We start from the raw sequence: 22,192 nt of genomic DNA on the forward strand, positions 1-22,192 counted from the left end.
ATAAAACTCTGAGCTTAACCGTGCGTGCATGCGTGCGTGCGTGGCTACAATGAGAACAGTGCACAAGACCTCAGATTTTTTTCTCATCAATACTATAAAAGTGAAGCATAACCTCTACTTCTGTGTTTAACTTTCCAGCAATTAACAACATTCTGCTAGATTCTATAATGACTCGCTGTGCCTGCACACTAGCCTTCCAGCATCATGCCAGGTGCAATTCACGTCCATCCCTAGCTCAGTGCTCTGAACTCTCACCATTTAGATGTGTTTCTTTTTATTTTTGCCAGCAATAAGGTCAACTCTGTAGCGGGAGCTACAGCAAAGAAACTCACAGCCACCACCTTGAATGCTCTCAACGACTTTTATTCAAATCCTGCACACGCCTCTTTAAGGGCAGTGGTGTGAGCTCGGCCACCGCATGACCAGTGACATCATAACGGCTGCCTGAGGCGTGTGCTAGGCTGGAACCACAGGGTAAGGAGGGCCCCCAATGGCACCCTCTTCTCATGGCTGCCCCGCCATGCAGCGTACAAGCAGGGCTGGTTTGCTGCGAGAGAGTGTGCTGCCACTTAACCCCCCCCCCCCCCCCCCCAGAACTGGCTTATGCGTCCCACCACTTGGGCAGACGGCCTCGGTGCTTGGACTTAGCCATTTGAACCAGTTGCGAGAGGTCCAAGTGTGCTACAAGTATAAAAGTTGGGCCTGAGCCCTAATAAAACTCTAAGCTTAACCTGACTGGTGTGTGGGTATGTGGGTGTGTCATCTACTGTAAACAGTTAATTTTTGCCCACAATGTCTAATGTAAAAGTCTTGCTGGTCCGCTGGAGGACTTTGAACAGGCCCTTGTAAGGGCTCAGCAAAGGTGCAGTGTGTGGTCTGTGCCGAACGAAAACGAATTCCGCTGAGTCCAGCTCTTTGGGAAGGCGGGGTGGTCGGGTACCGTGATGTGTAGGAGGTGGTGGGGGGGCGGGGCTAGCAAGGCGAACTTGCTGTGTAGGTCCGCCAATAGGTTCGGGTGCTCAGCTGTAGATCCCGGGTTGAAGAACTCACCAGGCAACGAGAGTGGCGTGCCGTACACCAGCTCTGCAGATGAAGCCTGTAGATCCTCCTTGGGTGCTGTTCTGATGCCGAGGGGAACCCCTGGGTAGTTCGTCTGCCCAGCCAGGACTTGTGAGGTGAGTCATGAGGGCTGACTTCAAGTGGCAGTGAAATCTCTCCACAGACCATTTGCTTGCATGTGATAAGCCGTGCTGTGGTGGAGTTTAACCCCCAGTAGGTTTGCCACTTGAGTCCAGAGGGCGGAAGTGAACTGGGCACCACTGTCGCTGGTGATGTGCACCAGAACTCTGAACCTGACCATCCAGTGGGTGACCAAGCTCCTGGCGCATGTCTCGGTGGAAGCCTCCTTGATGGGAATGACTTCCGGCCATCTTGTGGTCCGGTCGACTGCTGTAAGCAGGTAGCGCGCCTCCCTGGACACCGGCAGGGGGCCCATGATGTCAACATGTATGTGTTAGAACCTTTTGACTGCCGAGTCCAACTGATGAATCAGGGCCTGTGTATGCCGGTGTACTTTGGAGGCCTAGCAATGAGTGCAGCTACCTTCTTCCTGAGCCCGTGCCACATGAACCGCTCTGCCACCATTCACACCAATGCCTTCACCAAGGGGTGTGCTAGATCGTGGACCATGTTGAAGGCCCGCGATCTCCATTGTGATGGGACTACCGGGACTACCGTGGAGACGTTGCAGAGCAGCGTGTCCGGGCTGTTCAGCAAAAATGTCCTGAAGGTGGAGCCCCGAAATGGCAGTATGGAGGGCTTGCATCTCCGCGTCTTCCCTCTGCACCTGCGCCAGTTGGGTGTAGTTGAGGCCGGGGGTGAGGGTGTTGATTGCCGGTCGGGAAAGTGCATCCGCCATGACCTTCTCTACCTGCCTTGTGCCAGATGTTGGTGGTGAACTCCAATATGTAGGAGAGATGGAGTTGTTGGTGGCCGACCACAGACTCTTGGCCATCGCGAGGGCCTGCGTGAGAGGCTTGTGGATAGTGAATGCCATGAATGGCCTGACCTCCAGAAAGTACCGCAAGTGCCGGATGGCTAGGTATAGCGCCAAGAGCTCCCGGTCGAAGGCTCTGTTGGTCAAAGGTGTCTGCTAAAGAAGGCCAGCGGGTACCACTGTGCATCGAGCCACTGCTCGAGTATGCCCCAACGACCGTGGCTGAGGCGTCTACTGAGAGCACGGTGTGTGCCTCCAGGTGCGGGTGAACTAATAAGGTGGCACTGGCCAGTGCATCCTTTGTGGCTGTGAAAGTGCCCTCTGCCTCTTCAGACCAAACCAGGACTTTGTCTTTAGCGGCAATCAATGAGAACAGCGGCTGCATGATGCGGGCGGCGCTGGAGATGAAACAATGATAAAAGTTCACCATTTTTACGAATTCTTGCAGGCCCTTGAGGGTGGTGGGTTTGGAGAACTGCCGTATGACCATGACTTTTACTGGTGCCGGGGCGGCAGTAAAATGAAGCGTCTGCTTGCCGAACTGGCGCTTGGCCACATTGACTGTGAGGCCGAATTCCGCCAGGCGGACAAACAGGGTGCGGAGATGGGCCTTGTGCCCCTTGTGGTCGCGACTGGCAATAAGGATGTCGGTGAGGTATATAAACACAAAGTCCAGGTCCCTGCCCACTGCGTCCATGGGGTGCTGGAAAGTCTGGGCCGCGTTTTTAAGTCCGAAGGGTTTGCGTAAGAATTCGAACAGGCCAAACGGGGTGATGATCGCTGTCTTACCAATGTCCTCTGGGTGGACTGGGATTTGATGATAGCCCCGAACTAGGTCGACTTTCGAGAAGACCTAGGTGCCGTGGAGGTTGGCTGTAAATTCCTGGATGTGAGGAATTGGGTACCTGTCCAGCATAGTTGTGTTGTTCAGGCGCCGATAATCCCCCCAGGGTCACCAGCCTCTGGAAGATTTTGGGACCATGTGAAGAGGGGGTGCCCAGGGGCTGTCAGAGCAGTGGACGATACCCAACTCCTGCAGGCGAGAGAACTCCTCTTTTGCTAACTGCAGCTTATCAGGCAGAAGTCATCGAGCCTTGGTGTGCTGCAGGGGGCCTTGCATAGAGATATGGTGGTAAACTCTGTGCTGGGTCAAGGCAGCAGTGAACTGCGGCTGCAGGATAGAGGGGAACTTATTGAGTATGCTGGAATACTCATCTCTGAGGGCGGTGATGGTGGCTATTTAGGGCTTGCAGGCGTCCATGGCGGACCAAGTGGAATGTGCGGGCATCAACTAGTCTTCTGCCCTTCACGTCTACCAGCAGGCCATGTGCCTTGAGGAAGTTGGTCCCTAAAAGCGCGGTACCCATTGAGGTCAGCATGAACTTCCAGCGGAATTTATCTTTCCTGATCTGGATCTGCACCTTGCGGGTGCCGAAAATTTTGATGGCGGAACCGTTGGCTGCCCGCAGGGTGGGACCATGACGTCGAGGGCAGTCGGGGGCAAGATGCTCAGTTCTGCTCCAGTGTCCACAAGGAAATGCCAACTGGTAGACATCAATCACGTGCAGGAGGCTGTTTGCGTGGCCAGCCGCCACAGCCATCAATGGTGGCTGGCCGAGTAGTTTCCCTGGTAGGTACAGGGCAGTCTGCACTTGCAAGCTTGTGCCCCCCAGAGTTGATGATAGAAGCAGCAAGTGGGATGGTGCTCCTCTGGCTTGTGCTTGGGGTGGGGCAGTGACCGGCTGTCTCCTGGATGGGTGACCTGGCTGAGGGTGGCTTCGTTCTCTCTTTTGGTGCACCAGAAGATGTCCACTTGGGCCGCAACTCACCATGGGTCATTGAAGTCTTTGTCTGCCAGCAGGAGCTGAATGTCCTCAGGCATCTGCTCCAGGAAGATCTGGTGGAACAAGAAGCTGGGCTTGTGATCCTCTGCCAGCACCAGCATCTCGTCCATGAGGGCCAATGGCGTTTGGTCTCCCAGCCCATCCAGATGCAGGAGCCGGGAGGCCCGCTGTTGTGGGGAGAGACCGAAAGTGCCCAGAAGGAGATTTTTGAGGGCAGTGTATTTACCCTCAGCTGGTGGGTTATGGATGAGATCATCCACCCTGGCTGCTGTCTCCTTGTCTAGCATGCTCACGACATGGTAAAACATGGTGGCGCCTGCGGAGATGTTCCTGAGGTGAAACTGTGCCTCCGCCTGCCCGAACCAAATACGGGGCGATAGGTCCAGAAGGGGGGAGGGGGTAGTTTCACAGCGATGGCATTGATCTCTGCTGGATCCATGTTGGGAGACCAGAAAAGTGTCGGGGTCACCAATGTAGCAGGAGCTACAGCAAAGAAACTCCCAGCCACCACCTTGGATGCTCTCAACGACGGTTTTATTCAAATCCTGTGCACGCCCCTTTAAGGACAGCGTGAGTGGTGACATCATAACTGCTGCCTGAGGCATGCACTCGGTTTGAACCATGGGGTAAGGAGGACCCCTGATGGCACCCTCTTCTCATGGCTGGCCCACCACGTGACGGTACAAGCAGGGCCAGTTTGCCACGAGAGAGTGTGCTGCCACAACTTCACATTTTCCCATGTTGTACTACATCTGCCATATTTTTGCCAACTTATTTATACAATCCAACGCCCTAAGTAGCCTCCTGATGGCCTCTTTGAACTTACTTTCTACCTGAAATTTTGCTCATGCTATAATATTTTGTAAAACATTATATTGGGCCTTTTGGCTGAAAAGATTGTTAGTTCAGAAATGAGTGGGGAAAAACCAGTAAAATAAATATATTTTGAAATAAATGGCATCAAACACATCTTCCTGCTTTCTTCAGACTTTTTACATTTGGATGGAGCCCTTAAAGCATCATTCTGCAATACAGTCTCCATTGTTCCAACTTCTAGGTCGTTGGGACAAGGGCACATACTGCAAAGATGGGGAAATGGTGTTTGAGTATCCGAGGGAAGGCAGAACAGAGGAAACTCTAAGAACAGCTAGTGGCAGCCTCCTTGGGCAAAGGAATTTCAATGAATGTCTGCATTTATGGGGGGTCTACAGTGCAGCCGAGTGCTTCTTTCTGGGGTGAATGTCAAGTGGCATTGACCAAATATTCCCACTTTGCAAGCAAATGTTTCTAGACTTCAGCAGTGCATCAGTCTCATGTGGTGCATATCATAAATAGACAACCTGCAGAGATCATGAGCATAGTTTTTGAGAATGCAGGTGACACTGTCCCTGACTGCTCTTTGAGAGCAGTGCCCAGATACTTGCATGGCTTTCAGAGATCTGGGAACTAACTTCTGGAAGGGTAGTTGACACAGACATTCTGATGAATGATCATTGACCTAAAATGTTAATTCTGTTCTATGTTCCATGTCTTTTTTTCTCCACGGATGCTGCCTGACCTTCTGAGGATCTCCAGGATTTTGTTTTCATAATAAATTTTCATCATCTACTGTTATTTACCTTTTGGTTAGAGGACCCCTCTTTGTGAAGTCTGTATCAAACCATTTTTTGGTGTTTCCTCTTCTGCCAGTGGTCCTTCTCTTGTATTCTACTCCTTTTTGCTTTGATGACTAAGGAACACCTGTTGGATTTCTTTTGGCTGATCTGACCACTAATCAGCAGAAACCATCCAAAGGTAGGATGACTAGGTTCCTAGTTTGGATCTGTAGTGACTATTTTCCTTTATAATTGCTTGGAGCATATCAGAATGTTGTTGTCTATGACTCATTCAAACAAATCCATACTAAAGTTGTTTTCCAGTGTTTATTAAGAATTGTTAATGTTATTCTCAGTTGCTGTACATTGTTACAAGTCATTAAACATTGTTAGACAGTGCTAAAACTTTGTTAGGCAATCAATTAAAGTTGTCAGAACATTCTATTCCTTACCATTTCATAGAACAGAGGAACTAAACTAAGAACATGTAATCTCTAACATGGCCGAGACCTTGGCTCGAAGATATTGCTAGAAGACCGCAAAAATATGTAAACAAAATCTTGAAAGCCACAAACAGAATTGCTTGCAAGTTTTCAATCCATTTTAACCTTTACAGGGTCAGTCTGATCAGAGTTTGTTTTGCTAATGGAGGTTTGTCTGTAACTTTTGAAAACCACAAGTTCAAGCTCAGACAAATGTCTGCACTGCATTCAGAATCAGTTTCAGAAACATTGCTAATGGAGGTTTGTCTGTAACTTTTGAAAACCACAAGTTCAAGCTCAGACAAATGTCTGCACTGCATTCAGAATCAGTTTCAGAAACATTGCCGCAAGATCTGCTTAAAGCTTTACAAAATGGCATTTGGGGGACCATTATTTCAATGCTTTAAAAAAATTAAAATAAAAAAATATATAAATATATAGTACTGGTGATTTTTGTAGGCCCGTGCTTGGATTTCACAATGACTAGTTTTTATTCATTACATTGCAGGAGAATCAAATCCCCAAAACATTCAGAAAAATGTTAAAAAAGCTGTCAATGGCAAGTACAATGTGTACACTCTTGGGTTTGGTTTTGATGTTAAATTCAGCTTTCTGGAAAAAATGGCATTGGATAATAATGGTGTAGCACGGCGAATTTATGAGGATTCAGATGCTTCCTTACAGCTCCAGGTAAAATGAATGCTGGATATTGATGTTCTTAGTTTTATCCAGAGGTTTCTCAGTCCTGTACAAGATTTATGCTGTAACTTCACCTTAAGTGCAGTGGAAACATGTCAATGCTCATTAATTGGATATCACTGCATTCCCACCATTTTATTAATCTCTGCTGGGAGGAAATAAATGGTAGAATAGCTGGTAATGTCTCTTTTTATAACTGCTAGAACTGATTAAGGTGATTTTAGTTTTACATAACAATGTTGATATAAAGCTAAGTTGCCACTACACAATTTCTATATCATGGAACACCATGACTTTGTAATAACCTTGGATTTATTCTGTTACATCAGCAATAAAAAAAAACATTGTCTAGGAAATCTGATCTCGCATCCATTTCCCCTTTGTACCTGATTATTGGTGTTTTACTGTATACTTGGAAGAGGACTCGTGTACCAGATGGGCTCTTGGAAGAGGACTCTTTCATCTTGTATTTGTATGTGAGTTCTTGGACAACACATGGATGAAGGAAAAGGTTCTTTTAAAGTTGATATGAGCAGCCCATGAAGCAGGTTATGAGGCTGCATCTCCATTACAGATCTGCATACTGCAGTGCCCTGCTCTGTGTCAGCCCCTGGTGGCAGCCAAGTATAATCAAACGGTAGGGCATTGCTAGTTGCCTTGCAACCACGAACACTATCATTACATTTCTCTTAAAACAAAAGTAGCTTGCTTTTAACTAACATGTTTTCTTTGTATAACTCTGCAATTTTAACTTTAACACCAAGAACTTGTATTTTCATTATTAACATTTTTTAAACTTTGTGTGTTCACATTTACATACACTAAAAATTGAAGAATGAATAAGATAGCACTACTTCATTCTATAACAGGAGTCTTTAAATTTGCTCAATAAGTCTCTCAGGGGGATTCGCGTGTCTTGATGATCTCCTAATTGATTGTCCTTGAATCTGAGTTGTTCTTTGAACTTCCTTACTTTCTTCCCCTCTTTTGTTTTCAGGATGGGTAGGTTTGATCTTAGCTGACGTCCCATAAGGAGTTGTGCTGGTGACATACTCACTCGAGCGGCATTGTGGGGTATACAAGCATGCTCTGGTAAAAGTCTGTTCCGTTGTCTTTTGCCTTATTCATCAGTCTTTTCACTGTCTATATTAATTTTTCCACTAGACCATTGGACTGTGGAAAATAAGGACTTGACGTGATGTGTACAAAGTCCCACTCTTAAGCAAAATGTTGGAACTTTAAATTGCAAAACTGTAGTCTATAGTCTGTGAAGACATCACTTGCCATGTCTGGAAAATATAGCTTTCATTACCTGTTATTACAGCATCTGCAGTTTACACACCTCTGGATACAGGGAGTAATAGTCTGTGACTACAACATAGTCCTTCCCTTGACATTCGAATAGGTCAGCATTTACCTTCTGGTGAAGTCTGTGTGGTGCTGGATGTGGCTTTAGTGGTTCTGCAGGAATGCTTGCTTGATCCTTCTGGCATATTGTATAGTTTGACACTTCATTTGTTATATCATTGTTGATTCTTGGCCAGTACATCACCTTTCGTGCTCTTTTCGTACACTTTTCGATTCTGAGATGGCCTCCATGGATCCTTTTTAGTATTTCTCTTCTCAGATTATTTAAGATAAGGGTTTTGCTTCCTTTCTAGATGATGTCTTCAACCACTGATAGTTCCAGTACTCAAACATCAGATGAGCAGTCCTGCTTCATGTTGGACCATCCATCCAAGATGTTTTTTCTCAGTTGTCTCAGTGTTTCATCTTTGTTTGTCTCTGACTTTATGAGCTCCATTTTTGCATCTGATATGGGCAATGCACTTGTGATCATGTCCACGAAAACATTCAGGTCTTCATCCCTCTTGGTGTTTGCTGGTTCCCTCGTATCAACAGCTACACAACGTGTTTACTGTGTACATTAACTTACCCAGAGTGTACGCTACATTCAGTGTATAGCATTGCAGCCTAATCATGATTCTTTGTATTCTAAGTGGACGTTCATTTAATGGCTTTTGAAACAATGCAATCAAGAGATTATGGCACTGATTGCTTGTCCTGACACAAACTGATGAAATTTTTCACAGGCGTATGTGATGCTGAACAGCTCCTTTTCAATTTGAGCGTATTGGGTGTCTGTGTCTGTCATTGAGCGTGATGCATGAGCAATTGGTTGCCAGTCATTATATTTTTGCAGAAGAACTGCACCAAGCCCAATATGTGATGCGTCTGATGATATCTTGATGGATCTCACTGGGTCATAAAACCTCAGAACTGGTTCCTCTGTGAGCAGTTTCTTTAGTTCCCTCCATGACTTTTCATGCTCATGATTCCACTCCCATTCAATGTTCTTTTCTGTTAGTCTTCTCAGTGGAGCCATCTTTTCTGAGAGGTTAAATATGAATTTACCCATAGAGTTGACCATTCCATTAAATCTCTGGAAAAACTATGTACATTGTGGCCTTGGCATGTTCCCAATGGCAGATACCTTTCTGGGATCTGGTCTGATGCCCCCAGTGCCAATATTATCTCCTACAAATGTTAGTCTGTCACCCTGTGCTGGCATTTCTCTTGATTCAGCTTCAGGTTTGCTTTCCTTGTTGTTTCCAGCACTTTCTTTATTCTCTCAACATGCTCCATTCTTATGGTGCCCCATACTATGATGTCATCCACTGTCCAGGTGCTCAAAGACAATATGGATAGTTTTGTGATACACTTCAGGAGCTGAGGCAATTCCAAATGGTAACCTTGGGCATCTTTATCTGCCAAATGGAGTATTGAACGTGCACAGACTTGAACTTGCTTCATCCAATTTCAACTGCCAAAACCCTGATGATGCATCTAACATTTAGTCCACAATGACAAGAGAACTCAGCCATTCTGTTGGCTCATCTATCTCCTGAATCATGTTCAGGCTTTCCATCCAATCCATCTCCTGCTTTCAGTTGCTTTTGAAGTATGCAGATCTGTAATGGAGATGCAGTTTCATAACCTGCTTCATGGGCTGCTCATATCAACTTTAAAAGAACCTTTTCCTTCATCCATGTGTTGTCTAAGAACTCACATATAATACAAGATAAAAAAGTATAAATTGAACTTTTCTGCATGGTTGTATTATCGGTGACATAAGTTTATCCACTCTGATTGTGTGTTCTCCTGGAAGGCAGACTAGACCCAGAAATAGGTCATTGTATTCTTTCATGAGTTCATCATAGACTGTCTCTCCTTGGCTTTCCACCACGAGGACTCTTTTTTTACCAGATTCAGTTTCTCACAGGCTGTTAAGCCTAATATGGCCTGTACATCCTTTGGTACCACGATGAATGTTAGCATGTGCTCTTTTTCTTTGTGTTTCACTTTGACCATGAATTCTCCTTCCACTGGTATATCGGTACCTGAATATCCGGTCACCTTCACTTTTGTTCCATACATCTTTGGTCTGGGTCTAATCTTCTTAAAATCAGTTTCTGATATGACATTAATTTGTGCTCCCGTATCCAATTTAACTGACTTGTATATGTCATTCACTTTTAATCTCAACATCCAGTCTCTGTTTTCTTGTTTTCAGTCACAACGTCTACATAGAATCCCGCTCTCTCCCTTTTATCTACTGCATGAACCTTGCTTTGTTGCACTTGGTTCCTACAGCAACAGGCGTAATGGTTGGTTTTGTTGGACATATAGCATGTTTTACCATATGCTGGACACTTTTTTGGTAGGTGTTGTGCACCACATCGACGACATGGCTTTTGATTGTCCCTTTCATTTTTGTTCACTGGCCATGTCTCTTTCCTCTTTGGCACTCTTTTTGTTAAACTATTTATATCTGTTCTTGCTCACTTCATCAATGTTGCAGCTAGTTTCACTGAACAGCTCTTTTGCCTACAATTTTAGTTTCTGCAGCTCTACCAAGTGCTATGGCTTTTTCCAGGTCCAGATGTTGCTCTCTTTGCAGGTCTTTTCCTTAAACTATTATCTGGAATACCACACACAAGTTTGTCTTTTATCGAGTCAGTCAGTCCACCAAATTCACATGTTTTGCTTCTGTTTCTCAATTCAGTCAAAAACTGATCAATACTTCCACTTTCTGTACATGTGAAAATTCTGTGCCTCTCAAACATCACGTTACATTTAGGTATGAAGTATGCCTCAAACTGTTCCATTATTTTTTTCCAGTTTCATTTTGTGTCCTTCAGCAGCAAATATGAAGCTATTATACACCTCCAGGGCATCATTACCCACGACATGTAAGAAAACTGATACTTTCACTTTATCACTTTTCTCATCAGCTAAATACAATCCAAAATGCTGTTTAAATCTATTCGAATTTTCAGCCACATTACCTATCAGCTGAAGTTTCACTGACAGATGTAATCCTTGCATTTTTCACTGTGTTAGCTTCTCTTCGCTGATCAGTTGCTGACTTTAGATTTTACCTTTTAAAGTATTTCCTTCATCTCACTTCTGACACCATGTTTCATCTTGTATTCATATGTGAGTTCTTAGACAACACATGGATGAAGGAAAAAGTTATTTACTTTAAAATTGATATGCACAGCACATGAGGCAGGCCATGAGGCCTCCATTACAAATCTGCATACTGGAGTGCCCTACTCTCTGTCAGCCCCTGGTAGCAACCAAGTATAATCAAGCAGTAAGGCACTGTTAGTTGCCTTGCAACCATGACCACTATCATTACAAACCCTAAGGAGGGCTTTGGAGGGTCACCAGACCACTGAAGACTAGGTGTCCAAAGAACAGGACTTGCATGCCGCAAGGGCACTTGTGAACCCTAAAGTAGGTTTCGGAGGCATGAATCTCATAGTGTCCAGGAGGTCATTGTGGAAATTCCTGGATAAAGGAAGTGAGGGGCAGTGGTAGCCCATTCAAACCCCAAGGCAGTCTTGCATTTCCCTGACAGTCTTGACATGACTGACATGGCGGTGAGGGGGGTTGGCTTTGTGGTTTATTTTTGGGAATTTTGGTACTTTTTGGGCGGGTGCATTTCAGCCTGGACTGTAATAGTCTGGGTTTTTTCCCCTCCACATATGCTATAATAATAGTCTGTTGTTGATATAGAGTTGCCATTTAGGCTGGAGTTAAGCTTATTGAGTTAATTCCATTATTGTTAGTCTGGTTAATTTTGTGTAAAACTTAACTCATTAATTTCTGTCCCAGTTTCTCTCTCCCCCCCCCCCCCATTGCTGCTGGGGAGTGTAACATAGCAAAGTTCCTTTTTTCTCTTTTCAAGATTTATGTTCTCTCACCAAACCCATCGGTATCCTTTTGCAGAATCTTTGTGTGATTTTTACAACTTGCTTCCTCCTTGTCAGTAATATGCCTATAATACACTTGTTTTTTTTAACTTTAGCTGCTAATTGATTGGAAATGGCTGAGACATCATCATCACTACCCAGGCCCAGCAGTACACCTTTGGTTATAACTTGCCAACCTGAAAATGGCCCATTCATCCACTCTCTGGTTTCTTTTAGTAAACTAATCCAACATCCATACTGTATATTACCCTAACACCTGAGCTCCTTTATCCCTTGAGCAAGAATCTTTTATGTGGCATCTTAACAGAAGACTTTTAGGAAAATCAAAATACAATGGTAGCTGGTGGTCTTTAAATTCATTGTCAGCCACAAACCCTCTGACACTCTCTGCAAGGAGTTTGTATGTTGTCCCCATGACTGCGTTGGTTTGTATCAGGTGTTCTCGTTTCCTCCCACCTTTAAAACTTCTGTGAGTTGTAAGTTGTTTGGTTTAATTTGGGGACACAGGCTCATGGCCAGAAGGGCCTGTTACTGTGCTGTACATTTGAATTTTTAAAAAAATTAAATGAGCCTATAAACTAAAATTCAGTAGGAAAATGTTGCAGGAACTCTAACAGAAATGTATTTTGTGTGCAATATAACCCAACACCCAACCCCAACCCACCAATTTTCCCCTGCAACCGCTGCAATCGTGTCTGCCTGTCCCGCATCGGACTTGTCAGCCACAAACGAGCCTGCAGCTGACGTGGACTTTTTACCCCCTCCGTAAATCTTCGTCCGCGAAGCCAAGCCAAAGATAACCTTTGGAAATAAAAATAGCAATAAAAATTTCTAGGTGACAGATTCATCAATATTTTAATTATTATAAACTATTTAAGTATTTCTTTTTCACAGGGTTTTTATGATGAAGTGGCTAATCCCTTGCTTTTGGATATTGAATTGCAATACCCAGAGAATGCCATTTCAGAATTAACTCGAGCCAGTTTCAGGCAGTATTACGATGGGTCAGAAATTGTTGTGGCTGGCAGGATTTCAGACAAAGCCCTGGAATCACTCACAACAAAGGTTGTGGCTCAAACTGTGAGTACTCATTGTCACATATTCCAATTAATTTATTGATGACTTTGATAGATTATGTAATACAGTGCTTTGAGGTTATTTAGTCTATTGATCCAATAAGTAGTTAGGAAAACAAACAGCATTTTGGCCTTCATGGCAAAAGGAATGGTGTTTCTAAAAATAGGGAGGCTATGTTATAGGGTGTTGGTGAGGCCTCACCTGGAATACAATGTACAGTTTTGGTCCTCTAACCAACAAAGTGCATTTTGTAACATTCGTGCCAGCCCAAAGGATCTTAACCAGGCTAATCCCTGGGATGAGAGCGTTGACCTGCTGAGAGTGACTAAATAGTATTCCAAATTTAAGAAAGCAAAGAGTGACTTCATTTCAAACATATAAAATCCTAAAAGAGATTCTCAGGATATGTATAATGGGAGAATCTCAAACAAGAGGACATAATGGGGTGGTCAATGTCCAGTTGCTGGTAGAAGCTGGATCTATAGAAGTGTTTAAAGTGGAGGTAGATAAATATTTGAAAGATTGAGGAATGGAGAAATGATACAGAAGAGGTATGAAGGTCATTAGAGATCAGCCATGAGCATTTCAAATGGTAAAGAACCTGATAACCTAATCCTTTTCTACATTCTTGTGTCCTGATATTGCACTGAGCCTATGTTAGCTTCCCAATGGCGCTACGCACATCTAACCATATCATTGTCCAATCATCTCCTTCAAATGGTACTGTGCTAAGTTCTGCAGCCACCACTTTCTATTAGGTATTCCACTTGAATAAAACAACTTTTTGGATCATGGAATAATTAAACATAAGAAGGATCCATCAACTCCTAGTGGCTGTCCTGGTTTGTTGAATGAATGACTATTCGTTCCATTCACTTGATCTTTCCCCATCATTTAGAAATGAGCCCTTTTCAAGAAACACACTGTTTTCTTTTGAGAGATTTAATTGAATCTGTTTCAAATCTTAAATGCATTCACATTTTTCCTAAGAGGTTAGAGTGGGAGTGAGATGAGGAATGACTCCCAGCATCACACTTGCAGACTTAAAGGAGGTCCTCTGCAAAGGCATCACCCAATCTGCATTTAGTTTCTTCAGTGCTGAGAAGACCATCTTGTGGGCACCTTTGGTGTGTTCAGTTGGAGGAAGAGCAAGTATATCACAGCTTTATCTGGGAGTAGCGTCTGGTACCCTTGGATGGTAATAAAGAAAAGGTAAAAGAGCAGATGTTGCATATTTTGTAGTTACATGGGAAGATGCATTGAGAAGAGCAAATTGGTGAAGAAGGAAAGTAAATCAGGGAGCTTTGGAGAAAATCAGGAGTCCTCAGTTTTTAATTAGTTTCAAATTGTGAGTCTGTGTAATGGAACAAAGTTTAATTTATTTTGCCAATCTTTAATTACAAGGTTTAGATAAATTCTTTATTTTTCCAACAGGCTAATGAAAACCTAACCTTAAAAGCTGATGTGAATATACCAGAGACCGAGTCTTATATTCAACAACAGCAATATATTTTTGGTGACTTTACTGAGCGATTGTGGGCTTATTTGACCATACAACAGCTCTTGGAGAAGCGGTAAATAGGAAGCTATTTGAGAAATTGAAATATCAAAAGGCAGCATGATCGCAATAGTGGTTAGTGTTACACCGTTACAGCACCAGCAACCCGGTCCGGGGTTCAAATCTGGCGCTGTCTGTAAGGAGTTTGTACGTTCTCTCTGAATCTGTATGGGATTTCCTCCGGGTGCTCAGGTTTTTTCCAACCCTTCAAAACGCATCAGTGTTGTAGGTCAATTTAGTGTAATTGGGTGGCATGGGCCTGTTACCATGTTAATTTTTTTTTAATTTAAACAATCTAAAAATGCATGCACAGTTCAACTGCATCTAAAGAATAATTCAATGTTTTGGTTATGATTTTTCATTATCTGTATTTTAATAGTAAAAATTGCCTTTGCAAACAGGCTTAAAGTGGAGGTAGATAAATATTTGAAAGATTGAGGAATGGAGAAATGATACAGAAGAGGTATGAAGGTCATTAGAGATCAGCCATGAGCATTTCAAATGGTAAAGAACCTGATAACCTAATCTGTAATTTTGTCTCTTTTGATTCCTTTTAAACCAAAAGAATATTAATTCTGAAGTGATTGCATGAATGATAGCAAATACTTATTGTACTGTATTGTATATGTTATCAAAATAATATCTAACCATTTTGCTCAGGATTTCTTTGGATATAGGTAGAAAACGACTCACAAAGAGAATCCTGGACTTGGCACTGAAGTACAACTTTGTTACATCACTAACTTCAATGGTGGTCACAAAACCAGAAGAGTCAAATGTTGAAACCCTTGTGGCTGACAAACCATCAGAAGATGGTAAGCTTTGAGTATAACTACCCTGCTACTGACATTAATCTTTGCCCAGTATTAAAGTCAGAACATTATTTTAAAATGTTACATTTTATATTAATGGATTAATTTATTGATGAGTTGTGTCAAATATACATCATTTAAAATCTAAATATTCAGATAGATTTAAAATTCCATATTTCCCCCACACCTCAAAAATAATTGGTCTGAAAAAAAGTTCAGCAAATTCAAAATGTTACTTTTACAATTAGTAAATTTTGAACAAATTGGAGATATTTCATATTATTGTCGATGACAAGAAATTATTTCTGAAATACAATGGTTGATTTTTCCATCAGTTTGTATTACTTTTACAATGAAAGGCATAAAGTGCCATGAAACAAAACTATTACCTAAGCAATCTTGGGGAATTTATAAACAATGTCTCTAGGATGTCATGAGAGTCATAAATGGGTAGAGACTGTGGTAGAGTGAAGATTTTTTGTCTTTACTGTAGATTTCCACAGTGGTTTTCATATCTGTTATAATTTTTCTTGGAGAACAGGGGATTTAACCTTGTGGTTTCTGCTCGGTAGGGTTACATAGGATTGCATTGAATAGATGGCACAGAAACGGACAATGTGGCTTAAACAATCCATGCCAGCATTTGTCTCATTCAGTCACTTTCCATATTTCTTCTAAGTCAGGGCTTGTGTGAAAGACATACCCTTGACTGCTGTTGAATGTAGTGAGATATTAGCTAACACGAATTGGAATGGCAAAATGTACAGTGTGGCAGAGGGAGAGATGTACTTCAAACATGAAAAGGAGAAATTAAGTACATAATTCAAGAAGCAACAATCAGTTATGGGGTGGTAATACAAATGTCAGAAGAAGCAAAACCTAAGAGAGCCACAGGAAGTGGATAAATCCCCACTAGTTTATGCATTCACAACAGTGCATTTGCATCAATTCTACTCAAACTTTTAGTTGGTGATAAAATTTAAAAGTTTTAGATGTGGATTGCTTGAAACTTTAAACTTGGAATATAGATATAGAACAGGTACGGGGAAAATGTATAAAATGCATCAATGCTAATGAAAGATGGAAAGTAAATATTTGAGGTCCTATTTGAATCAGAATTTATTGTCATGTACAAGTCACAATTTGTTTTGTGGCAGCGTCACAGTGCAAACATTCATATTAACCACTGTACAAAAATAAATAAAAATAGTGCATGAAAAGTCAAAGTAAGGTAGTGTCTTTGGTTCATTGTTTATTCAGGAATCTGACGGCAGAGGGAAAGAAGCTGTCCTTGTGCTTCTGAGAGCTCCTGTATCTTTTTCCTGATGGTAGCAGAGTGGAGAAGTCAAGGGCTGGGTGACAGAGTTCCTTGAGGAAAGATGCTGCCTTATTTTTTTTTTAAAGACACTACCTCTTGTAGATTTCCTCAGAGTGAAGACTGGAGCCTTTGATGTCACAGGCTGAGTTAATAACCCTCTGGAGTTTATTCTTGTCATGAACATTGTCACCTCCATACTAGACAATGATGCAACCAGCCAGAATTCTCTCCACAGTACACCTATAGAAGTTTTCAAGAGTCTTCAGTGACTTACAGAATCTCCTCAAATACGTTACAAAGTATAGCTTTTGGCAAGGTGCCTTCATGATTGCATCACCAGTGAGGCTCCAGGACAGATCCTCTTAGATATTGACACCCAGGAATTTGAAGTTCTTGACCATCCCCCCTACTGAGCCCTCAATGAGGACTGGATCATGTTCTCCTAACTTTTTTCTGAAATCGACAATCATCTCCTTGGTTTTGCTAACATTGAGTGCAACATTGTTGATGTAATACCACTCAACAAGCTGATCAATTTCCCTCTTGAACGCTTCCTCATTGTCGTCTGTGATTCTGCCAACAATTGTGGTGTCATCGGCACATTTGTAGAGAGCATTGCAATTGTGCCTAGTCACACAGTCATGGATGTATAGTGAGTAGAGCAGCGGCCTAAGCACAAACCTTGTGGTGCGCCAATGTTGATAGTCATTGAGGAGTAGACGTTGTTCCCAATTCATACCGACTGTGGTTTTCCGATGAGGAAGTTGAGGATCCAGTTGCAAAGTGGATGCAGAAGCCTAGAGTTTGTAGCTTTTTGAGCAGCACCAAGGGAATAATGGTACTGAAGGCCAAGCTGTAGTCGATGAAGAGCAGCCGTATGTATGAATTGCTGTTTTCGAGGTGATCCAGAGCTGAATAGAGAGCCAGTGATATTGTGTCTTCTGTGGAGAGATTATGATGGGTGAATTGCAGTGGGTCTAAATCTTGGGTACATGTTAATTCTGGCTATGACCAGCCTTTCATCACAGTAGAAGTTAGTGCTACTGGGTGATAGTCGTTGAGGCAGCTCACACTACTCTTCTTAGGCACCAGGGTGGTTGATGCCCTTTTGAAGCAGATGGGAATCTCTGACTGCAGCAATGAGAGGTTGAAAATGTCTGAATACACCAGCTAGTTGGTTGACACAGATTTTCAGTACCCTACTGGGTACACTCCGGTCCTGACCCTTTGCAAGGGTTCACCCTCTTGAATGATGTTCTGACATCAGACTCGGAGACAGATATCACAGGGTCCTCAGCCTTTGCAGGGATTCTCGTAAGCACTGTTGAGTTCTCCTTCTCAAAGCAGGCAGAGGTGTTCAGCTCATCAGATAGTGAAGCATTACAGCCATCTATGGTGTTTTCCATCACTCTGTAGGCTGTAATGACCTGCACTCCCTGCCATAGGTGGCATGTATCTGTCTCTAGCTTACTCTGGAATTGCCACTTTAAGAGATGGCTTTCTGTTGGTCATACCTGGACTACTTGTAGAGATCTGCATACCAAGCCTTAAACACCCTTGATCTCACTCTCAGCAGGTTACAAATCCTCTGATTCACCCAAAGCTTTTGGTTGGGGAACACACAGTATGTATGTGTAGGCATACACTTGTCCATGCAGGCCATGATGTGGTTGGTGATGTATTATATATTCATTCAAATCTAAGGATAGGTTCTTGAATATGGTCCTGTCTACCAATTCAAAGCAGACCTACAGATGCTTCTCCCGCAGATTTTAAATGTACTGAGCATTGGTTGCTTGCAACTCTCGCTGAATTTAAAGGGACTGTTTGTTTGCTGTTTGAAACTTGCATGGTGTTTAACTTGCCTGAGCGCCAGCTGTTCAAAGGTTCCGCTATCCGACGGAGACCGCCAATTGCGAGGTCTGCTACTGTTCTTATTCACAAGTAAATTTGATTCTATGGTTTTGGGTTGAGTGTTAATAGTTCTGAATTGGAATATTTGATAATTCCCATCAGAGCTCATGCCAAGAATCGCCTCCATAAGGCACCATCTTGAATATGGTCCAGCCTACCAATTCAAAGCTCCTCCTCCTCCCTTGACCATACTTTCACCCTCTTCACCAGTGTTGCTGTAGTCCTCAGACTCTGCTTGTATGCCAGGAGTAGAAGTGTAGCCAGGTGATCAGGTTGCCAAAGTGCTGTCATGGTGTGGCTTGGTAGGCATTCTTCATGGTGTAGCAGTGGTCAGGTGTGTTGGATCGTCTGTTCTCACATGTGACGTGCTGGAGGTAGTTTGTTAGTCTACTTAAGGTTGGCCTGATTGAAATTCCTTACAATGATCAGGAAGGCATCAGGATGTGCTCTCTCATTTTATTTACATTTTACACTTTACATGTATTCATGTCAAAATACAAAATAATCATATAGTCATATCAATTCCTTATACACAATAGTTTTATTTTAAAAACCCTAAAAGCTAAAAGAAGAAAATTTCCACCCACCTCCTTCTTTCCCCCCCCCCCCCCTAATAATAACCCCAATAAAGAATATTGATGAGTGGAAAGCAATGGATGTTGTCTATATGGACTTCAGTAAGGCCTTCGATAAAGTTTTGCACAGAAGGTTAGTTAGGAAGGTTCAGTCATTTGGTATTAATTTTGAGATGGTCAAATTTCAACAATGGCTGGAGGGGAGATTCCAGAGAGTCATAGTGGATATCTGTTTGTCAGGCTGGAGGCTGGTAACCAGCAGTGTGCCTCGGATCTGTATTAGGTCCCTTGCCTTTTGTCATTTACATTAATAATTGGATTAGAAAATGCAGATGATACTAAAATAGGTGGAATTGTGAATAATGAAGGTTTTCAAAGATTACAGAGGGATTTGGACTGCTTAGAAGAGTGGGCTGAAAGATGGCAGATGGAGTTTAATGCTGAGAAGTGTAAAGTGCTTCATTTTGGAAGGAATAATCAAAATGACATGCATAGTAAATGGGAGGGTATTGAAGAATGCAGCGGAGCAGAAAGAACTAGGAATAATAGTTCATCATTCTCTGAAGGTAGAATCTCATGTAGATAGGGTGGTGAAGAAGGCTTTTAGTATGCTGGCCTTTATAAATCAAAGCATAGAATACAGCAGTTGGGAAGTGATGTTGAGTCTGTTCAAAGCATTGGTGAGACCAAATTTGGAATACTGTGTGCAGTTAGAAAATCAAATGTTCAAAAGTTGATTATTCATTATAAATAGGATCAACAATGAAGTTTCCCAATCACCAAATATTAATCTCTGTTCCCAGTTGTATATAAAATCTTCTGACACCCTCTCTCCTATCTTTTCCATCTCTAGCTTAATCCATGCTGGCTTCTCTCCCTCTTCAAAAAAAAAGCAAAATCTCATTTGTGTGGCCTTATAATATTTTTAAATTTAGAAGTTGTAGGCAACCATTTTTCTGTGAAGCACATCACACAGCATCCCTGATATCTCTCTGATGTTGTAATCTGGCTCTGAATTAATAGAGTTCGTTTTCCAAGGATTGTTATGTTGGCCAGGAGGATGGTAGGGAGTGGAGGCAGTAAATGCTGGAGGAACTCAGCAGGCCTTCCAGCATCCAGAGGAGGCAAAGATATATTAACAACATTTCAGGCCTGAGACCTTCTTCAAGAAGAAACAAGCAGCCCCTAAATAAAAGAAATAACAGCATGAGAGGGACAGACCAACAGACAAAAGGTGATAAATTGGATATGGAAAAGAGGCCAAGAGAGAGGAAAGGTGGGAATTGATAGAGAGAGGGAAAGGGGATTGGTTCTGTGAACGCAGAAGCTGAGATGAGAGTGAGAGAAAGAGAAATGGAAGATCCCTGCTATTGCAATGGATAAAGCCAAGGTGTTCAACAAAGCAATTTCCCAGTCGGTGACCAATCTCTCCAATGAAGAGGAGACCATAATGGGAGAACCGGATGCAGTAGATGACCCCTGCATATTCACTTGGAAGGACTGCTTGGCCCCAAATGGTGGTGAGGAAGGAGGTGTGGGTGCAAGTGAAGTATCTCCTGTGGTCATAAGGGTATGTGCCAAGGGGACGATTGGAAGAAAGGAGTGGACAAGGGAGTCATGGAGGGAGTGGTTTTGTGGTGGACAGAGGAGGGATTAGTGGGGAAGATATGTCTGGGTGGGATCACGTGATAGGTGGTGGAAATGGCGGAGGAGGATATATTGGACACAGACAAGTGGGGTGGTAGGTGAGGACAAGGGGTATCCTGTCATTGTTATGCATGCGGACAGAGGGGTCCAGGAGAGATGAGAGTATAATGGATGATATACGGTTGAGGGCTGAGCCAATGGTGATAGAGGGGAAGCCATATTATTGGAAGAATCAGGACATTTCTGATGATCTGGCATGGAAGACTTTGTCCTGGGAGTAGATCCGATGGAGATGGAGGAGTTGAGAAAAAGGAACAGCATCCTTACAGGGGACAGGGTGTGAAGAGATGTAAAGTATCTCCCAATGGCCAACCATTTCACTTGCCCACCCCATTCCCTTGCATAGTCTCATGCACTGCCAGACTGAAACCACCTGAAAATTGGAGGAACAACACTTTGTATTCCATCTGGGCACCCTCCAACCAGATGTCATTAACATTGACTTCTTCCGTTTCTCTTAGCCACCCACCCCCATGGCTCTCTGTGTTTGTCTCTACCTCATCTCTGCATTCAGAACCAAACCACTGCCCTTTCTCCCCCCTCCCCCATATCAAATTCTCACCTTTCATCTCGGGCATCTTCTCCATATCCAATTATCACCTTTTGTCTGTTGGTCTGTACTCCTCCCCCGCTATTTCTTTTATTCAGGCACTGCCTCCTGCTTCCCATACATTGAAGAAGGGCTTAGGTCTGAAGAGAAGAAGAGTAATGTAAGCTGCCTCAATGACTAACGCTCAGTAGCTGTTATAGGTTATACTATATAATTATGGTTATGAATAAATACGTCTTTAAAGAGAGATTTTGGGGGTTTAGTGTAGTCACTTCACAAACAGTAACATTTCACAAAAGACATTTCATTTAAAATGCAAGAGCTTTGCTGAAGCTGGACATTCAGGGTCTCGCTTGCTTTGCATAAGACAATGAAGCCCTTAAGAAAGAATTTCAAAAGTAGGTGCAAATGGGAAAATTCCAGGCTCGAGTGTTGATAAAACCTTTCAAAGATTTGGGTTTGGAGCCTTGTGAGAGGTTTTAAATTTTTACAAGCAGAAAGAGAAAAGAACAAATAGGATTCTTCCCTGAGAGAAAGAGAGGGAGAGAAGTCAGTTCTACAGTAGCAGTTGAGGCTGCAACATGGCAAGCTGGCAGCTTGTTGAAAAAACCCATTTTGAAGACATGAATAAACTCCAGAGAGTTGTTAACTCGGCCTGAGACATCATGGGCACCAGACTTCACTCCATCGAGGACATCTACAAGAAGTAGTGTCTTTAAAAAGCAGCCTCTATCCTCAAGGAACCCGACTTCCCAGGCCATGCCTGTATCACTCTGCTCTCTC

At 43.0% G+C, this 22,192-nt stretch overlaps 1 protein-coding gene across 6 annotated transcripts in view; it reads left to right on the forward strand.

The window, feature by feature from the left end:
- The window catches only part of LOC138763295 (inter-alpha-trypsin inhibitor heavy chain H3-like), a 132,540-nt gene that overhangs the window by 39,114 nt on the left and 71,234 nt on the right, over positions 1–22,192 (forward strand). For all 6 annotated transcript variants that reach the window (XM_069937183.1, XM_069937187.1, XM_069937181.1 and 3 more), the window contains exons 12-15: positions 6,426–6,607; positions 12,793–12,978; positions 14,410–14,549; positions 15,194–15,348. In XM_069937183.1, coding sequence (XP_069793284.1) covers positions 6,426–6,607; positions 12,793–12,978; positions 14,410–14,549; positions 15,194–15,348 — 663 coding nt within the window. The remainder of the gene's footprint in view (positions 1–6,425; positions 6,608–12,792; positions 12,979–14,409; positions 14,550–15,193; positions 15,349–22,192) is intronic.

The sequence above is a fragment of the Narcine bancroftii genome, chromosome 5 (genome assembly GCF_036971445.1).
Source record: "Narcine bancroftii isolate sNarBan1 chromosome 5, sNarBan1.hap1, whole genome shotgun sequence".
Taxonomy (NCBI): Eukaryota; Metazoa; Chordata; class Chondrichthyes; order Torpediniformes; family Narcinidae; genus Narcine; species Narcine bancroftii.